The sequence below is a fragment of the Acinonyx jubatus genome, chromosome C1, assembly GCF_027475565.1.
Source record: "Acinonyx jubatus isolate Ajub_Pintada_27869175 chromosome C1, VMU_Ajub_asm_v1.0, whole genome shotgun sequence".
Lineage (NCBI taxonomy): Eukaryota > Metazoa > Chordata > Mammalia > Carnivora > Felidae > Acinonyx > Acinonyx jubatus.
In genome coordinates this window covers 214,718,985-214,736,597 of record NC_069381.1, presented here as the reverse complement: position 1 = coordinate 214,736,597, position 17,613 = coordinate 214,718,985, and the positions used below count along the sequence as shown (strand labels likewise).

Genomic DNA, 17,613 nt, shown 5'->3' with positions numbered 1-17,613 from the left:
TGGGACTTTTTTTCATATTTAAAAGAATGGCAACAGTCAAATGGATTCTGTCGACACAGAATCTGTTACCAGAGAAGTCTATTTTTGACCCCAAAGGGATGGGGAGTTTCCTTGAGATCTGGGCCAGGCCTGGCTCAGTCTCTCCGGGTTTCCTGGGGTCCTTTCCATGGGCTTTGCAAATGTGGACTTTGGTTAGGATTCTGGGTCTATCTTGTTGCATCCATGTGGCCTTGGGCACATCGCTTTGCCTCGCCTGGTTTTAGTTTCCCAGCTATAAAATGGGGTTAGGGTAGGAGGGAAGCAGCCACTGGGCCATTGGGAGGAGGGCATGAAATCCTACCGTGAGACAGACGCACAGTAAACCTTACTTGTGCTCTCTTGTCTCCATTTCCTGGGGGGGGTGGGGAGAGGCTGGCGCAGAGGGGGGTGGGTAATGAGGGCGTGGCTGCCTCCTTCCCCCTCACTGAAATGAGCAAGCTCGGTGATCACCGGGGGAGACGACGTTTGATGTCTTTCAAAAACTTCAGTTTTAAAAATTGGGACTCCATGGCATGATAAATAGAATAGATTTAATTGCAAACGAAAATATTAACAAATACTCAACAGCTGGGCCAGGAACACTTGAGCCACGAGACTGGCTCCCAAGCGTGATGGCAAGAAAAAGTTTTCCCACCTGGGAATTCAGCTCAGCCAAGCCACGTGAGCTCATCGGTCACGAGCGGAGCTTGGATAACTCCTTATCATGGCACAAGCATCGTCTCCAGAGTGGGAAGAGCTTTTCCCTTCTGCCCTCGCTGCCCTCCTCTCCCCACCCTTCCCTTCCCTTCCCTTCCCTTCCCTTCCCTTCCCTTCCCTTCCCTTCCCTTCCCTTCTCTTCCGTAACTGGGCACATTTTGGAAAAGAGAATTCCTATGCGCTGTCTTTGTGTCTCAATTGGGTAGCACTTTGTTTAGGGGGCTTCTTACCCTTAAAGATTAATATCTTGGAAATAAACACTTTTACATGTCACTTTCAACCAACTTAAAATTCCTTTTCCTTAGAGAACGGGTGAAGTAAGTAATGCCTCCGGAAGATATTACAGATTTCATCCCATTTCCATTTAGATGTTACGAGCTTTATCAAAGATGAGAAAATTATATTTTAGAATTTCTCAGTAGAGGGCCCACTCAATGTTTACCCTATGAGAGGACTGGTGGATTCCAAGAAGTCAGATGTGAGGCCCTGTGAGATACAGAGATGGTTAAAACACCATTAGCAAACTGCTGACCACACAACACATCCCATGAGTCCAGGTTGCCTGCAGGGGCCTGTGGCTCGCCCGTCCAGCACCCAGGAGTGGGTGGGCAGATCTTTGTCTCTCGTCCTGTTTTTCTCGGCATGCATTACACAGTCTAGTGCTTTCCAACGAGGCCCTGTGATATTCTCTCGCTCTAATTCTTGAACAGAAGTACTCCTTAGAATGTTGCGTCTTATGCATGGATCAAATCTTTCAAACCATTGAGCTGGACTCCCCAGAAGATTTGCATCAAAATTTTTTGTGGAAATGGTACTGCTTACACTTTAGGGGGGAGGTAGAATGGATGCTTTTAGAGTCACACGTGAATGTGGATCCTACATGTACACAGATTGGGTTTTGTACACATTTGTGGGAGGTTGACAGACCCGTGGATCCCATGTTTAAAAAAAAGTTCTCGACCAATTGTAATATTACAGGTTTTTTTTTTTTGAAAGGACTTTATATTTTTGGAAAGAATCCAGTAAAATTTAAATAGTGTGGACAATTTTCCCACAAAACAGTTTTCTAGTAGGATGCTTACTGCTGGTAAGAAAATCCAGTGTTTGCTGTAATCAGGAGACTCACGAATAGCATGTGTACAATGTACTTTTACATTGTTCTAAAGCGTGTATTCTCAATTTATTGAGAACACACATACACAAATGACAGACATTGCGTTTACTTCCTCCCCCTGCCCCCAAAACTCAGGAATAGGCCTAGCAGAGTGTGGGGGAGGGAAAGTATGGCTGGATGGAAAGATCTGGAAGATTCCCAGGGTGGAGCATGGGCTTGAGGGATCTCTAGAGCGCGGAGGCGGTGATGCTGGGGCTGTGTTAGAGGGTCATCCTCAGTAGAGAAAACAGACCGACCAGCCAAGCAGTGCCTGTGGGGACTGTCCTGAGCACCAGCCAGGACTCAACTAGGACTTGAGGACATCGTGGAACCAAAGCACTGGGCACTGGGGACTGCCCTTCTCGGTTGTATCAATCCGTGTCTAACGTGTGTTCACCGTTTCAAGCCAAGGTGGTTGGGCTGTGCCTTTGAAATGTTGCCATTCTCACCACTCGCTGTCACCTTCTCGTAAGAGAGAAAGATGTCCTCTTGATGACTGGCCTTCCCATCATCGTTAGAACATGTCCTTGGCAGCGTTGATATATTTCCAAGAGAAAGCTGGATCGACAGGTGGTTCTATTTTAGCTGCCGAGAATGTCTTCAGGCTCTCAGAATTGGAGTCACAGGGTGGTCTCGTCACAGGTGATACTTTCTGTTGACTTTCCTTGGAAATGCAAAGGCACAGTGGGTCTTGGAATCTCCTCTCTTGTTTATGGTTTTATCTTTCTCGAGTCCTCCAACTTTTGGCAGGCTGGCCTAGGGCCCACGCTCTGTGTCTTGCTGTTCCTCCCAGCTGGGCCACAAGATTTGGACTCCAGCTTCTCCCTCTGGGCCTGACCCCTGGCAGGCACGACCGTGGGCCTGAGCTCTGGTTTTCTTTGTGCCCCCTGCACCCATGTGCTTAGGTGGCAGACTGCATAAGGGGCTGTCTCTTTGTTCCCTGTGGCCCTCGATGCCGTCTCGCTGAGCAGTTCAGCCGGACATTGGTCCTCTGCCAAGGCGGCATCACTAATCAGTCAGACTTCCCTCTGCTATCGTAAGTTGTGTTGTTCTGTACGACAGCATTGACAATACCAGACCGTCCTTAACGTTGGCTTCATTAGCAATGTGGGGAAGGTGGAGCTCCTGCCTTGTACAGCGGACAGCTGTGAAGAGAATCTCTGGGCCCATGGAGTGCCTAGGGGCAAGAGGAAGGTCACGCTAGAAAGGTCAAGCAGGTGCCAAAGCTTAGGCCTTAGGTGGAGCTCATTTCATAGCTCAGCTGGGACTTAGGGCAGAGATAATTTTCGCACCAGGTCTCAGTGTCACATCAGATTTTTTTTTTTTTTTTAAGTTTAGAGAGAGGCAGAGTGTAAGCTGGGGAGAGGGGTAGAGGGAGAGAGAGAATGCCAAGCAGGCTCCATGCTTAGCACAGAGCCGGATGTGGGGCTCAATCCCACGAACTGTGAGATCGTGCCCTGGGCCGAAACAAGAGTCAGATGCTTAACCGACTGAGCCACCCAGGAGCCCCTGTTACCTGTTTCTAATCGTTGGCTGTGTCCCAGAAGTGGAGTCTCGCGGTATGTGTCTTTTTGGAACTGGCTCATTTCATTTATCCTAGCGTCCTCAGGGTTCATCCACGTTGTAGGGATATGATAGGATTCCCTTCTTTTTAAAGGCTGCATGAGATTTCATCGTATGCGTACATCGCCTTTATCCGTATCCATTCACCCGTCGATGGGCACTCATGTTGCTTCCACCGCTTGGCTGTTGTGACTCGTGCTGCAGTGAATTGGGGTGTTGATGTATTTCTTTGCAATCCTGTTTCATTTATTTTGGCTATATGCCCAGAAGTGAGATTGCTAGTTTATACAGGAATTCTATTTTTGATTTTTTGAGGAACCTCTGTGTAGTTTTCTCTAGTGGCTGCATTGTTTTACATTCCCACCAACAGGGCACAAAGGTTCCAATTTTTCTGCCTCCTCATCGATAATGATCGTTTACTATTTTTTTTCATAGCAGTCATTCTAATGGGTGTGAGGTGATAGCTCATCGTGGTTTTGATTTGTTTGCATTTCTCTGGTGATTAATGATGTTGAGTATCTTTTCATATGCTTAACGGCCATTTGTGTATCTTCTTTGGAGAGATGTCTGTTCAAGCCCTTTTCCCATTTTTATTTTATTTATTTATTTTTATTTATTTTTTTGAGAGAGAGAGAGCGCGCACACACACGTGCGCACATGAGTGGGGGAGGGGCAGAGGGAGAGACGGATTCTTAAGCAGGTTCCATGCTCAGTGCAGAGCCTGATGCGGGGCTGGATCCCACGACCCTGGGATTTTGGCCTTAGCCGAAATCAAGAGTCAAGACGCTCAACCCGCAGAGCCCCCACGGCGCCCCTGGCCCTCTTCCCATTTTTAAGTCAGATTATTTTGTTGTTGTTGAGTTGTGGGAGTTCTTTATATACTCTGGATTTGAACCCTCATCAGATATATGGTTTGTGGATATTTTCTCCCATTCTGCAGGTTGCCCCTTTCACTCTGTTGGTAGTTTCCTCTGCCGCACGGAAGTTTTATACATTTGCTACAATCCCATTTGTCTGTTCTTGCTTTTGTAGCCTGTGCTGTTGGTGTCATATCCGAGAAATCATTGCCAAATCCACCATCATGCGGACTTTTCTATTTTCTTCTAGGAGTTTTATAGTTTCAGGTCTTACATTTCGATCTCTGACCCCATTTTGAGTTCATTTTTGTGAGTATTATAAAGGAAGCGTCTAATTTTGTTCTTTTGCATGTGGAGATGCACTTTTCGCAGCACCATTTGTTGAAGAGACTATTCTTTCTTACTGTGTCGCCTGAACACCCTTATGAAGGATCATTTGGCCATATAAGTGAGGTGAGAGTTACTTCTGGCATCTCTGTTTTATTCTATCGGCCTACATGCCTGTATTTATTCTATTACCATACTGTTGTGATTACCGTAGCTTTGTAATATGTTTTTAAATCAGGAAACATGATACCTCCAGCTATATTTTTCTTTCTTAATTTCTCAAGATCACTGTGGCTCTCTGGCTCTTTTGAACTTCCAAATGATTTTAGGATGTTTCCCCCCGGATTTCTACAAAAAAGGCCATTGGAATTTTGACAGAGGAGGGTGCCTTCTGGTTTGGGGTGAGGAGAGGGTTTTGTTTGCGGGGCAAAGATCTGCCCATCTGAACATGAGCGTGGCTGGTTGGAAGTCACGCTTGCGGCCACCAGCTGGTGCATGGGGACGGGAGACCACACCACCAGGCGGCCCACCCTCAGGTCTGGCTTCACAGGCTTGTTAATTCAACGGCCCTGGGCTTCTTTCATTCTGAGATTGGTGGTTGGCACACAGCAGGATTTTGCTGGGAAAAAAGTGCTAAACGGGAATAAGGGCGGGGCGCCTGGGTGGCTCAGTCGGTTAAGCATCGACTTCAGCTCATAGTCCGTGATCTCACAGTCATGTGAGTGACTGTGACATGATCTCACAGTCCATGAGTTCGAGCCCCGTGTCGGGCTCTGTGCCCACAGCTCAGCACATGCTCTGTCTCTGTCTCAAAAATAAATAAAAACATTAAAAAAAATAAAAAAAAAGCAACAGGAACGAGGGCAAGATTTGCAGTGGTCCCAGAGGCCATGGCCGTGTTGGCACACGCTCTGATTTGGGCAAAGCCCATTCTCTCCATGAACTGAAGATTTCCTGGGGGATTCTTTCAGACACCATCTACAGTTAAGCTGGGTGTTGCAGACACACCACTTTCTGCGGTCACAAATACCTTTACCCTTGACTCTCTCTCTCCCTCTCTCTTTCTCCGCCATTTTCTGGGTGACATGCTGTTGTGGCCTGCCTCAGTCTGAGAGGAACGAGGGTTTAATTACCCATTTTGTTTGGTTCTGTTTTAGGTACGACCAAAGGAGTACCGTCACGGGATTCAAAGATTTTCACTGACTGTGTGGTCAGCACTCCTTTTCGTAGAAGGGCTAAATCCTTGGTGCAGTGGTTTGTAATCTGAGCACCAGAACTGATCATTTTGCCTCCACCCTCTTTTCTTGTTTAGGTTCCCACTTGGTGCTTAGACACGTTCAAAATGAGGAAACATCGACATTTGCCCTTGGTGGCCACCTTTTGCCTCTTTCTCTCAGGCTTTTCTCTTACCCGTGCCCAACAGCAGCAAGCAGGTAAGATCCAGAAACACTTCTTACTTTTATTCAGAGGAAGGTGCTCTCTGATGTTTTGATCTTAGACCTCGTGAGCTTGAGCCAGAACTTAGATGTGACGTAGGGGGTGGTGGAGCCCTTTGTCTCAGGATGCTCGTTCAATGCACAGACTTCTCCAGATGCTCTGTATCCAGTGAGAGATGGCCTACTTTTACTAACCCTTGGGTGGATATCTTGGAGTTGGTTCGCAAGTGGTTTGTTTTCACACTGGGTATGAACAGAACGTTTGTGTCGCAAACATTTCACCAAAATGAAGGGCTTTTCCGCACTCCTGGCCCTGGTTTGATCTCACGGCACCTGAAACCAGGATGAGACAATTATTGAGAGTAAGCATTATTTTCCTTGAAAACAAAACACCCAGATCACCCTCTTTGTATAATTCTGGATACAAAAAGACATTTTTCATCTAGAATCAAGTCTGGAAAAAAAACATTTCCCCAAATGATGAAAAAAAAAAGATCCAAATGAACCCTCTTAAGAATTTGCTTGCAGAGTTTTAGAAAACTTAGAAATGCTTCACGCACTATGAGTTTGGAGGGATGGCCTTGAGTCTCTCTCTCCTTTGCCTGGAGAGTTGGGTCTTGGGCAGGGATTCTCCCACTGCATGTGGTGGTCCCTAGATGGTGGGAGGCGAATGCCACCTCAAGGAAAGGGGAGCGTTGCTTGGGGCATCAGGGAAGCCTGAGGTAAGTAGAGTCTGGGAGCTGGCTGTGTACAGCCGGCCTGGCCCACAGCTGCAGAAGGGCCCTCCTCGGGCACCCCCAGCCTGGTGCCCTGAGCTTCCTGCTCCCACTGTCTTTGAGAAAGATAAATAATATCCCACATCTGCAAAGACTCTTCTGGCCCTGAAAAATATATAGTGACTAGTTAGGGTGCCTTTCTTCATGCCAAAAAGTCTGGGAACAATGAGACCTTTCCTTTCTCTCCAGTTATTGAAGTCTTCACGTAAGGAAGACCTACTTGCCATGTGTATTTTTCTGGCAAAGTACTCCAAGCATCGGACGCTAGTTAATGTAAAGCGGTCATTTTCACTGTTCCTTCTTCTCGAGGCCCCGTTTCAGAGCCAAAAATGAAGAAGGAATTTTTAAAATGGCGGTTGGTTATCTCTGACGGTGTAGCCTGGTCTCATCAGGTGGGTGTCGGGGCTCAAACTGTCACAGAGAATCACGCTTGAGCTAAAAGACACGCCAGGGAATGTTTTCTCCCCCATTCTGGAGCCTGCTACTGGTTCATGGATGGGGTTCATTGCATATGGAAGCTGGGCCAAGGGTTGCTGACCCACAGCTGTCCCTGTGCCCAGGTCCCTGCCCCTCAGGTAAAGTCCTCCCGCCTGCCCGTAGTGCAAGCGAGGTGTGGGCCACTCAGTTAACAGCACAGCGTAAGCCGAGTTAGGTTAGGAAGGCTTTGCGCCGATAGGAAGCCATTGCTGAGCAGGAGAAAAATCTAAACCAATGTCTTTTTTTAAAGATGTCAAAAATGGTGCCGCTGCCGATATAATATTTCTAGTGGATTCCTCTTGGAGCATTGGAAAGGAACATTTCCAACTTGTTCGAGAGTTTCTATATGATGTTATAAAATCTTTAGCTGTGGGAGAAAATGATTTCCATTTTGCTCTGGTCCAGTTCAACGGCAACCCACATACCGAGTTCCTGTTAAATACGTACCGCACTAATCAAGAAGTCCTCTCCCACATTTCCAACATGTCTTATATTGGGGGAAGCAATCATACTGGAAAAGGAGTAGAATACGTAATGCAGAATCACCTCACTGAGGCTGCCGGAAGCCGGGCCAGTGACGGAGTCCCTCAGGTCATTGTAGCGTTGACCAGTGGACACTCGGACGACGGCCTTGCTCTGCCTTCAGCGGAACTTAAGTCTGCTGATGTTAACGTGTTTGCAGTTGGAGTTGAGGATTCAGATGAAGGAGCGTTAAGAGAAATAGCGAGCGAACCGCTCAATATGCATGTGTTCAACCTAGAGAATTTTACCTCACTTCACGACATAGTAGGAAGCTTAGTGTCCTGTGTGCGGTCATCCGTGGCTCCAGAAGGGGCTGGAGGCACAGAGACCCTTAAAGACGTCACAGGTAATGGCGCCATTGCCAAGCTGCTGCCTGCCTCGCTGTTCTTTGGAGATAAGCTTGGCAACTGCTGGCATTAGAGCAACACTGTGGCTAAAAGACGGGTGGGGGGGGGGGGCGGGGCGGGACCGGGAAGAGATGGCTGTTCACAGGTGTAAAAACAAAGGTTTGACCACGCTGCGTCGCCTCCTTCTAAGGTAGCGCTTTCACCTGCATCCAGGACGGTGTTTTCTGAAACAATTAAATTTTGTTTTATTTTTAAAAGTTTTTTTTTTTAAGTTGACTTGTTTTGAGAGAGAGAGAGAGAGAGAGAGAGAGACAAATCGAGCAGGGGAAGGGCAGAGAGAGAGAGAGAAGGAGAGAGAGAATCCCAAGCAGGCTCTGCACTGTCCGCACAGAGTCCAAAGTGGGGCTTGAACTCACGACTGTGAGATCATGACCTGAGTCGAAACCAAGAGTCGGACGCTTAATTGACTGAGCCACCCAGGCGCCCGGACGCAGATTTTAACTCTAAAAAACCCCATTCTCCTATTACGAGCCCACGGGAGGGACTTCTGTGATCCTTAGCCAAGGAAGCCAAGGAAGCATGGCCAGGCGGGCAGCTCACAAAGATCCCTCCCATCTGTTATTGGGACAGAGAACCCGTGTCCTGGAGAGAGAGCACCGTGTTGTGAACGCACGGCAGGGCTTGCAAAGAGAGAGTGATGGAGGGGCAGGAGGGTCTTCTTGGGAAGGAAATCCAGAATGGTGGCAAGTGAGTTCCTGCAGCAGCCCACGCGGGGGTCCTGCCCGGTGGGGAGGAGGGGGACGAGCCCGCGGGAGCCGGGAGGGAGAGGAGTCCTAGAGGCCGCCGGTCATGGGACCTGGGGGACGCTGCCACCGCAGTGTATGCAGGGAGACCAAGGGCACATGATGGGGGTGCAGTAGTTTTGCGAGATGCTCACGGGGTGGCCCTCACGTGCGTAGGGCACGGAGGACAGGGGCCCGCTGGGGACCTGGGAGGCCGGTGCTCAGGAAGGTTAGCCACATAGACGTTAAAGTCTCTGGAGAGGAGCACAGGTGTGCCGTGTGGCTGCAGGCTGAGTGGGATATAAGGGAAACCCAAGGAAGGCTGGAGGTCCCTTCAGCGCGCTTAGCTGGGGAGGCGGGTGATTGTCTGAATGCAAGCGGGTGGAGGGGACAGGAAGCCTCCGCACCGGCCCCAGGAGGCGATCACAGGAGCGGGATTCACAGCCCGCTTTTCTCCTACGCTTTCAAAAGTGGTTGCCCCCCAGAGGGCTCAAAAACAGGAGGCGGGAGGCAGGGTGACCTGTTGGATGGGGCAGGGAGAAGCAAGACTGGGGATTTTGAGACATAAATTGGCCAATCTAACTTTTTAATGCCTATTTATTTTTGAGAGACAGAGAGCACGAGCTGGGGAGGGGCGGAGAGAGAGGGAGACACGGAACCCGAAGTGGGCTCCAGGCTCCGAGCTGTCAGCACAGAGCCTGACGTGGGGTTTGAACCCATGGACCACGCGATCATGACCTGTGCCGAAGTGGGACGCTTAAGCGACCGAGCCCCCCAGGCGCCCCTAAATCGGTCAATCTAAAGGGCCACACAGGAGGGGCTTGTGGAAAGACAGAAGGGGCACGTGGAGTCTGGAGAAAGGGAGGGCTTTCTGGACTGCAATCAGGATAACGGGGAATTACAGGTAAACGGTATGGACGTCAGGTTTTTGTAACAGATTCAGAAAGCCGGGGTTAGGGAACAATATGACTAGAGGTCAGGAGAAGGAACCAGTCGTCCTGGGCAGGCAGAGCTTGGATGGGAGAAGGGTTTCAGAACTACCCACCCACAAGGCGTTTCGGGAGGCTGTTCATAAAAGGGTCCGCCCAGTGGTTGCCCATGATTTCAACTCTGACAGCGGTGGGAATGCTGATGTCCTGCCAGCGGCTCTGCTTCTGACAGAGGAGCGGGTGACAGTCTGGATTCTTCCCGTTTAACCCCCAAAAGCGTTCTGTGCTACAAGTGACACGCCTCACCCGTGTTTCATGATACATGTGTTGATCCTGCCAGATTATAGGAGAAGAAGGTGGGACCCCCCCCCCCACCCCCAGAGCATCCCAAACCAAAATCTCCGGGAACAAGGGGATGCTGTGAGGCTGCCTATACTGACTTTTCACCGATCATCACATTTCTGAATATAGGGATGATAAGTGATCCATGTCAGAAGGGTGAAGGGGTCAGTGGAGACGCAGGACATCTTTTCCTTATTGCTGTTTTGGCCAAGTGAGGGAAAAGAGCGGACGAGTTTGCTTTTATGTTTAAATGAACAATCGTATTCTTACATGAATGCTAACTGAGCCTTTCAACATGGTACGTTTCCACACAGATGAAAAAAAACCTTTGTTTTTATGCCAAGAAAGCATCTCTGTCTTCTAGTGTCCAAGCCACTAGCAGCTCCGCGGTGGAAAATTAATCCGTTTATGTTGTCTTTTCTGATTAACTTCACTCTGCAATTCCTCCGGTATCACGTACCATTGCATGTTCCACAGCATAAACGTAAAATAATAATAATCCTCTGCTTCCAGAGGGCATTCTAGAGATTGCTAGTGAGTTAGGGCCATTTCTTCCCATTACCTGTCCGCTGGGTAACTCTTCCCCATAGAGTGTTCTTGACCGAAATCTATGTTGTGTATAAAACGTTAATGGTCCCCCCTGTTCTAAATGAACTCTACTCACATAATCAGTCTCTGAAGGTGGTGTTATTTAAAAATCTCTTTGTCATCCTTTTGTAAATGCACATCACTAAAATGCAAGAGCTGTGCTCTGAAGTGAAAGCCCAAAGTGGTCTGTATTCGGTGAGGATTTCAGTGTGAGCCTTCTCTTCTTTGCAAAAGATGAACATTTAAAGCACTCACGAAACCAATCTACAGTTTTGTGTTTGCAGAGGAAACACACATATGATCTCTTTATTTTTAAAAAAAAAAAAAAAAAAAAAAAAGGAAGCATCCCACGAGCTGAGGAAGGCATTGTGCCCACATCAGTGTGCTCCAGAAAAGAATGTTTCCAACAGTGTTGAAGGAGCCTGACTTTTCCATGGACACGGTGAAAGTTTTCTATGGAAAATGCCACAGAAGGGTGTGTGTGATACGTGAGCCACGAAAGCGGAAAACCAGGCAACTTCACGTTGTAAATTTTAGTTAGAGCTGATTATCCTTAGACTTAAAACTGGTCATCGGTACGCCTTGCTGTACACAAGAACCCACAGCTCTTGTGTCTGTTTGAGGCTTCAGCTCACCTGGATAACACAGCATGCCAATGTGTGTCCCATCATTGTGTGCGTAAGAGGACAATGTTGTTTTTTCAGTGATGACAAATTATCCAACATTTTTCTATGACCTGCTGCAGTTCAGCCTTTAGGAGGAGAAAGGGTCAAGGGTTTTCCCACAGGGTTTCTCTTAATTTGTACACTATTATAAATTGCAACCAAAAAAGATAATGTAATAAATTAATTAAAAATTAATAAACGAATAAGGAATGTGTCATCCTATGTATTAGGTTATCGTTTCTCTCTTCCTGAGGACCCTAGGCTCCTAGCTAATCCTTCTTTTATTGGTATGCACATCTTTTACGGTCTCTCAGGGTCATTGGTTCACGCCTGGGAGAGGTTGAGGGATACAGTGGTGTGATGGACAGAGCCTACGGCTCATATGATGATGCGGGCCATTTCTATGGCCCTGCGCCCTCCCAAAGATCCTTCAGGAATCTTATGTTTTGGCTAAAGAAAAAGCAAATGCGTTGGGATTCCTAGCAAAGGCCCACTCTTATTTCATACTTTTGTGTGACACTTACTAAAAACACAAGATCTTAATTACTGTAGCAAAAAATTATCCTTCTCATTAACCCTCATGTTTCCAAGTTATTATCTTTCCCTGTGCAAGGGATTCACCTGCAAGAACGTTGTCAGGGATTGTGTGTGAGGGGAGGAAGAGTTCTTCTGATTTAGGCAACCTCTGGCTCAGCTTTCATATGAGGGAACTTGAGTAAGAACATAGTTTCACTGTAGCAGCATTCTTTAATTTTATGAGATAAGATTTGTATCCTGTTTCCACAGTGAAAATGGGAGCAACTTTTTCTGGCACAAGGAAAAATTAATTTTAAACATAAAATGTTCACTGTCATGAGAAAGATCAGAACTCATGGTCTTACATACAGTGTTGTGATTATATCCCAAATATAGCTTCCTAAAATCTCAGAATATAAATATCACATATGCTCACATACAGTCTTTTCCTGTTCCTAACACACACTTAAGTTATTAAAAAACATTCACCAGAATAATTTTTCTTTTCCTCTAGTTTTAAATCAGTCCAATTTAAATTTTCCAGTGGAGCCTTTGAAATATTTCACTCAGGTTTATAGATTATTAATTGCTACTCCTTACCCAATGCTTCTGTGAAGTCCCCATTTTCCATAGTGGAGTGGAAGTTTCTAGTTTGCCATTGTAAGGAGGAAAGAGGCCAAGGTCCCCGTTTTTTTGTCCATCTGTATAACCCCAGAACTAATTCTGATCCAGGGTTTATCAGAGGGAGTCAGTTTAGGACGTCATAAAAATAAGGTTGGATAATTATGTCATGACTGGTTTCATATCACTCTGCTTAACATTGTTCTGCATTATGTGATTGAATACAGAGGCAATAGCAAAAGTATGTGAACAAAACATCTAGCCTAATCCCAGACCTGCATGTGAGTTCCACGCAACTCAATATCGTATGAGAAGAGAAGATCAAACCAAACATTTATCAGATATTTTTAAGATTAAAACTTGAAGCGTAGCTTGAGTTCTTCCTTTCAAATTCACAAAGTTGCGTGCAGGCCGCCATCTTGGTTTTTAAAGAGAAGAAACAGTAGTCATTCCAGGAATCAGGTGTTCAACATGCTGGGATGATAAGTCACCAAACCCTGACTCTGGGCTTCTGTTTCGTAGCTGTGGATTTGGGCAAGGAAAATTCCTATAAGCACTTGAGGATTATGAGAGAAACATCCAAAAATTAGAAATCATGTTTGGACCTCCTGTAGGTATGGTAACGCACAATTCCACGTAACAACATTTCCCTCCAAATTTAGTAGAAATTTCTAGAATACATACTTACGATTCTTCCCCCGGAAAAGTGAGTATGATGTTTTGAACTGTAACTACAAAGATGGTACAAATGAACATTTGATATAAATGTTCCTATTTTACGCCACTATTCCCGAGGAGTTGCCTCTTATCCATTCAGAATGCAGAACTAAAAGAGAATTTCACATTCCTTAATCAACATGTGTTTTGTTTGTCTGTATTTCGTGTTTCTTATTGGTTTCCAAAGAAACATGTCAGAACACTGAACAATGCATGTGGTCACTTGTTCTAACGCTTTCACATTTTTTGCATTTCTTTCTTTTAAAGCACAAGACTCTGCTGACATTATTTTCCTTATTGATGGATCAAACAACACCGGAAGTGTCCATTTTGCAGTCATTCGCGACTTCCTTGTAAATCTCCTTGAGAGACTCGCGGTTGGAACTCAGCAGATCCGAGTGGGGGTGGTCCAGTATAGCGATGAGCCCAGAACCATGTTCTCCTTGGACACCTACTCCACCAAGGTGCAGGTTCTGGATGCAGTGAAAGCCCTTGCGTTCACTGGTGGGGAGCTGGCCAATATCGGCCTGGCCCTGGATTTCGTGGTGGAGAACCACTTCACCCGGGCAGGGGGCAGCCGAGTGGAGGAAGGGGTTCCCCAGGTGCTGGTCCTCATAAGCGCCGGGCCTTCTAGTGACGAGATCCGCGACGGGGTCATAGCACTGAAACAGGCTAGCGTGTTCTCGTTTGGCCTCGGAACCCAGGCCGCCTCCAGGGCAGAGCTTCAGCACATAGCTACCAGTGACAACTTGGTGTTTACTGTCCCGGAATTCCGTAGCTTTGGGGACCTCCAGGAGCAATTACTGCTGTACATTGTTGGCGTGGCCCAAAGGCGCATTGTCTTACAACCGCCAACCATTGTCACAGAAGGTACGTATGCTCTCCTCGCCATCTGTGTGGGAGTGGGGTGTTTTGTGTGTTGGTTTTTGTAGAAGCAAGGCAGGCACCTCCAGAACGCTTCGCCTCAGGAGAACCTGTAAGTACCCACGGCGGGGTCCTTCTGAGATAGGCTAGCTCTCGGGGGTGCAAAACAAAAGATCCATGAGTGAGTGGAAAGCTCTCGTTAACAAGTGCGTTGTCGAGGAAGTGTGCTTTTGAGGTGAATTCAAGAAAGCCGGTACTTGGAGACTATTCAACATCAATTGTATTATTCACTTGCGATCCAGTCATCTGAAAAATGGATCTCAGGGGCTCATTACAATTCTGAGAAAATTAGTCCAGGACGATGGCATGGCCTCTAAGCCCGCGTGTTACAAGCGCCCTTGCAGGTAGGTGAGGGCTGCCCCGTGGGGCCCTTTCTGTGCTGGGTATTGAGAGCTGCGCTTCTGAAGGTAAGAAACCACACAACGCTCACTTGGCAGGATATTTACGAGAAACCATTTTCCTGTGCTTCTCAGGTTTCGGAGTAGTTGCGTTGAGTTGCGAGGTCATGACGTACATCCATTCAAACTGAGGGCCTTTGGCAAAATAGCCCAACGGGACTCGTTTATAAACATCAAACGAATCGCATCACGTAACGAATACGCATTTAACAAGTGTGGGAGGAGAATGTGTTTTTCAAAATGGAAATAAGAATACGGTTTTGCCTGGCGCTGAGGCAGCTGAGCCTCAAGGCAGATCCAGTTGTGCCAACTTACGTTAGTTGGCGATCTCCCCTGTCTGCCAGAGGTTACCAAGTGGCCTTCTGCATTATCACCGGGTAGGGAAAATCAGAATTGATGCAGAATTACATCCTGAAAATTCGCTTGATATTTCTAGACCTCCCTCTCATCGGACTACAACTTACCAAGGTTGCTCCAGGCTCGTGTGCGTGTGGCACACATGGATGGTTTCCATAGCTTTTGTAAATGACGAGGGAGCAGCAGGGCTGTAGCCGGGAGACCTGGCCTTCGGTCCCCGCTCTTACGTTAACCAGCTGTGTGATCCTGGGCAGGCTGCGCAACCACCCTGGGCTCTGATTTCTTGAATGTATGAGAGAGGAGTTCCCCTGGATGAAGAGATTTCTGTTCCAGGAGAAGTTTCAAATTCTTTCTTCTTTTTATTTGTGGCAACACGTTGCTCACATTTCAGTTTTCCCTAGCTAACTCGAATATTACCTCCTCACACGCAGACAGCATCTTTAATCCTTGTGACCGATTTGTAATAGTTAACAAATGTTCCTGGCGATCTGGTCTGAGCTGGATACACAGTGCTTGCTGGTGGACGAGAGAGACGTGGCTGCCGGCCTGTTGGGGGATAATGGGGAGGTGGTGGAAATGGGGGCCAGTGTCCAGACGCAAATATTCCGAGGGTCAGAAGTTGTGTGGGGCTGTACACAGAGGAACAGGGGGAGAGAGCTTTGGACAGGGTGGCTGGGGAAGGCCAGTTGGAGAAGCTGCAAGATAGAAAGGGGGCAGCAGGTGAAGAACAAAGGGACGGTGTTCCAGGTGCCGTGGCTCTGGGGCACCGAGGAGCCTGGCTGCTTTCCAGAACTTTCAGCAGGCCGTGGGGCTGGAGCTCGTTTGATACATGGAGGCTGGAGAAGCAACCAGTTTAGGGGGTGAGCGTGAAGCCCAGTGCCGATGGCGTGTCTCAAGGGCTAGAGAGGTTGCCAGGGCCCCGAGCTGCTAAGAAGCTGAGGAGAATGAGACCAAGAGCCCCACTGCGTGTGTCCACACGTGCAGGTCACTGTGGCCCTGGCAGATCAGTGTCACTCCAGTGCCAGGGGCGCGTGGAGAGGAGGGGCGGGAGAAGCGGGTGAGGGCAGAGGACACACCCTGCAGGGGGTGGTGGTGCAGGTGAGGCCAGCAGCCCACTGACTGGCAGGACCTTCAGTTTCACCTCCCAACAAGGGTGTTTCAAACCCAGTCCGAGCAGAAGACAGCTCTGTTTGGGTTGGCATCACATGCCAGGAAGGGGGACGTCGCTTACTGGAGGTGGGGGGGGCTGCCACTCAACAGCTGAGTGAGTCAGCCTGCTGGTCGGGGTGACAGCTGACCTGTCTTTTTATTCATCTCCCGTGTATATTGCATACATATATGTCTATACAGGCATGGGATGACGGAATCTCAGTAGCACTTCTACATCAATGGTGTAGGAGGGCTGTGTGTGTGTGTGTGTGTGCGTGCCTCCAGGCAGGTTCACTATCCATGTGTGCATGAAATGCCACCCATGTGGTTAACCGTGCATACATGCATATGTGTGCATATATGTATGTCTTTTACGTACATGTTGAGGGAAGGAGAGGGCAGGGCCGTGTGGCATTCCGTGTCTTTCGCACGTACATAGAGGGAGAATCCCGCGTGTATGCACGTCTCTACGGAGAGCTTAAGGACTTGGAATTCATTCTTTGTACCACAAGCTGATGCTAAAGCAGTGGTCTCCATGTGCCTGTCCTTGTGTGCTTTGCATCTATGTGTGCATTTACGTGTTTTCTCTTTTCGTAAAAATTCTTTTGATGTTTTATTTATTTTTGAGAGAGAGAAGAGAGAGAGAGAGAGAGAAAGAGAGAGAGAGACTGAGCGTGAGTGGGGGAGGGGCAGAGAGAGAAGGAGACACAGAATCTGAAGCAGGCTCCAGCCTCTGAGCTGTCAGCACAGAGCCCGACGCGGGGCTTGAACTCATGAGCTTTGAGATCGTGACCTGAGCTGAAGTTGGATGCTGAACCAACTGAGCCACTGAGGCGCCCCTACGTGTTTTCTCTTAAAGAGGAGAGTTTGGACGAGTGATGTCCGTATAGTCAAACGTTCAAGGTATATAATCCATCCGACAGTGTGGAGTATTGGAGGCCTCCTCACGTCCAGAAACTTAATAAACTGTAAGCACTCCTCCCTCTATATCCTTGTGAGTGTTGGAAGTCCTAGCAGGTTTGTGGATTGGGTGTCATGCCTGACACGGTACTTTGTGCCCACAGCTGAGGTGGGCGTACGGCAGGTGGACACAAGCTTAGAGTCACAAGCTAGTGACCTTGCCCAGCTGTCTTTGCTTTGTAGTTTATCACAGTCCTGATACGTAAGTTGCACCTTCATGGTGCAGGTCTCTTAAATGAAAATCCTTCTGTGCCTCTGGCTGGTTTTGACATCGATTTCCTTTTTATAAGTTTTATGATGTCAAGGAATTGTTTTTTTTTTTTTTTTCATTGCCTGAACAACCCAGGCACGGAGAAGAGAATGGAAGGCAACGGGGGTGTGCCTGCTCTATACTTTTGTACTTGGCAGTGGGTGTTTATGAAGTCACAGTTGTGAGATGAAGTGCCCTCTGTGTAGACACTGATCGCTCCTT

At 47.7% G+C, this 17,613-nt stretch overlaps 1 protein-coding gene across 7 annotated transcripts in view; it reads left to right on the top strand.

Moving 5' to 3' along the window:
* COL6A3 (collagen type VI alpha 3 chain) overlaps window positions 1-17,613 on the top strand; it is a 79,870-nt gene that overhangs the window by 7,925 nt on the left and 54,332 nt on the right. For 4 of the 7 annotated variants that reach the window (XM_027046908.2, XM_027046915.2, XM_027046922.2 and 1 more), the window contains exon 2: window positions 5,948-6,068. In XM_027046908.2, the coding sequence (XP_026902709.1) occupies window positions 5,978-6,068 (91 nt within the window). In that variant the 5' untranslated portion in view covers window positions 5,948-5,977. Of the gene's footprint in view, window positions 1-5,947; window positions 6,069-7,574; window positions 8,193-13,620; window positions 14,224-17,613 lie in introns of all 7 variants that reach the window. The other 3 variants (XM_027046883.2, XM_027046893.2, XM_027046900.2) reach the window with 2 other exon arrangements.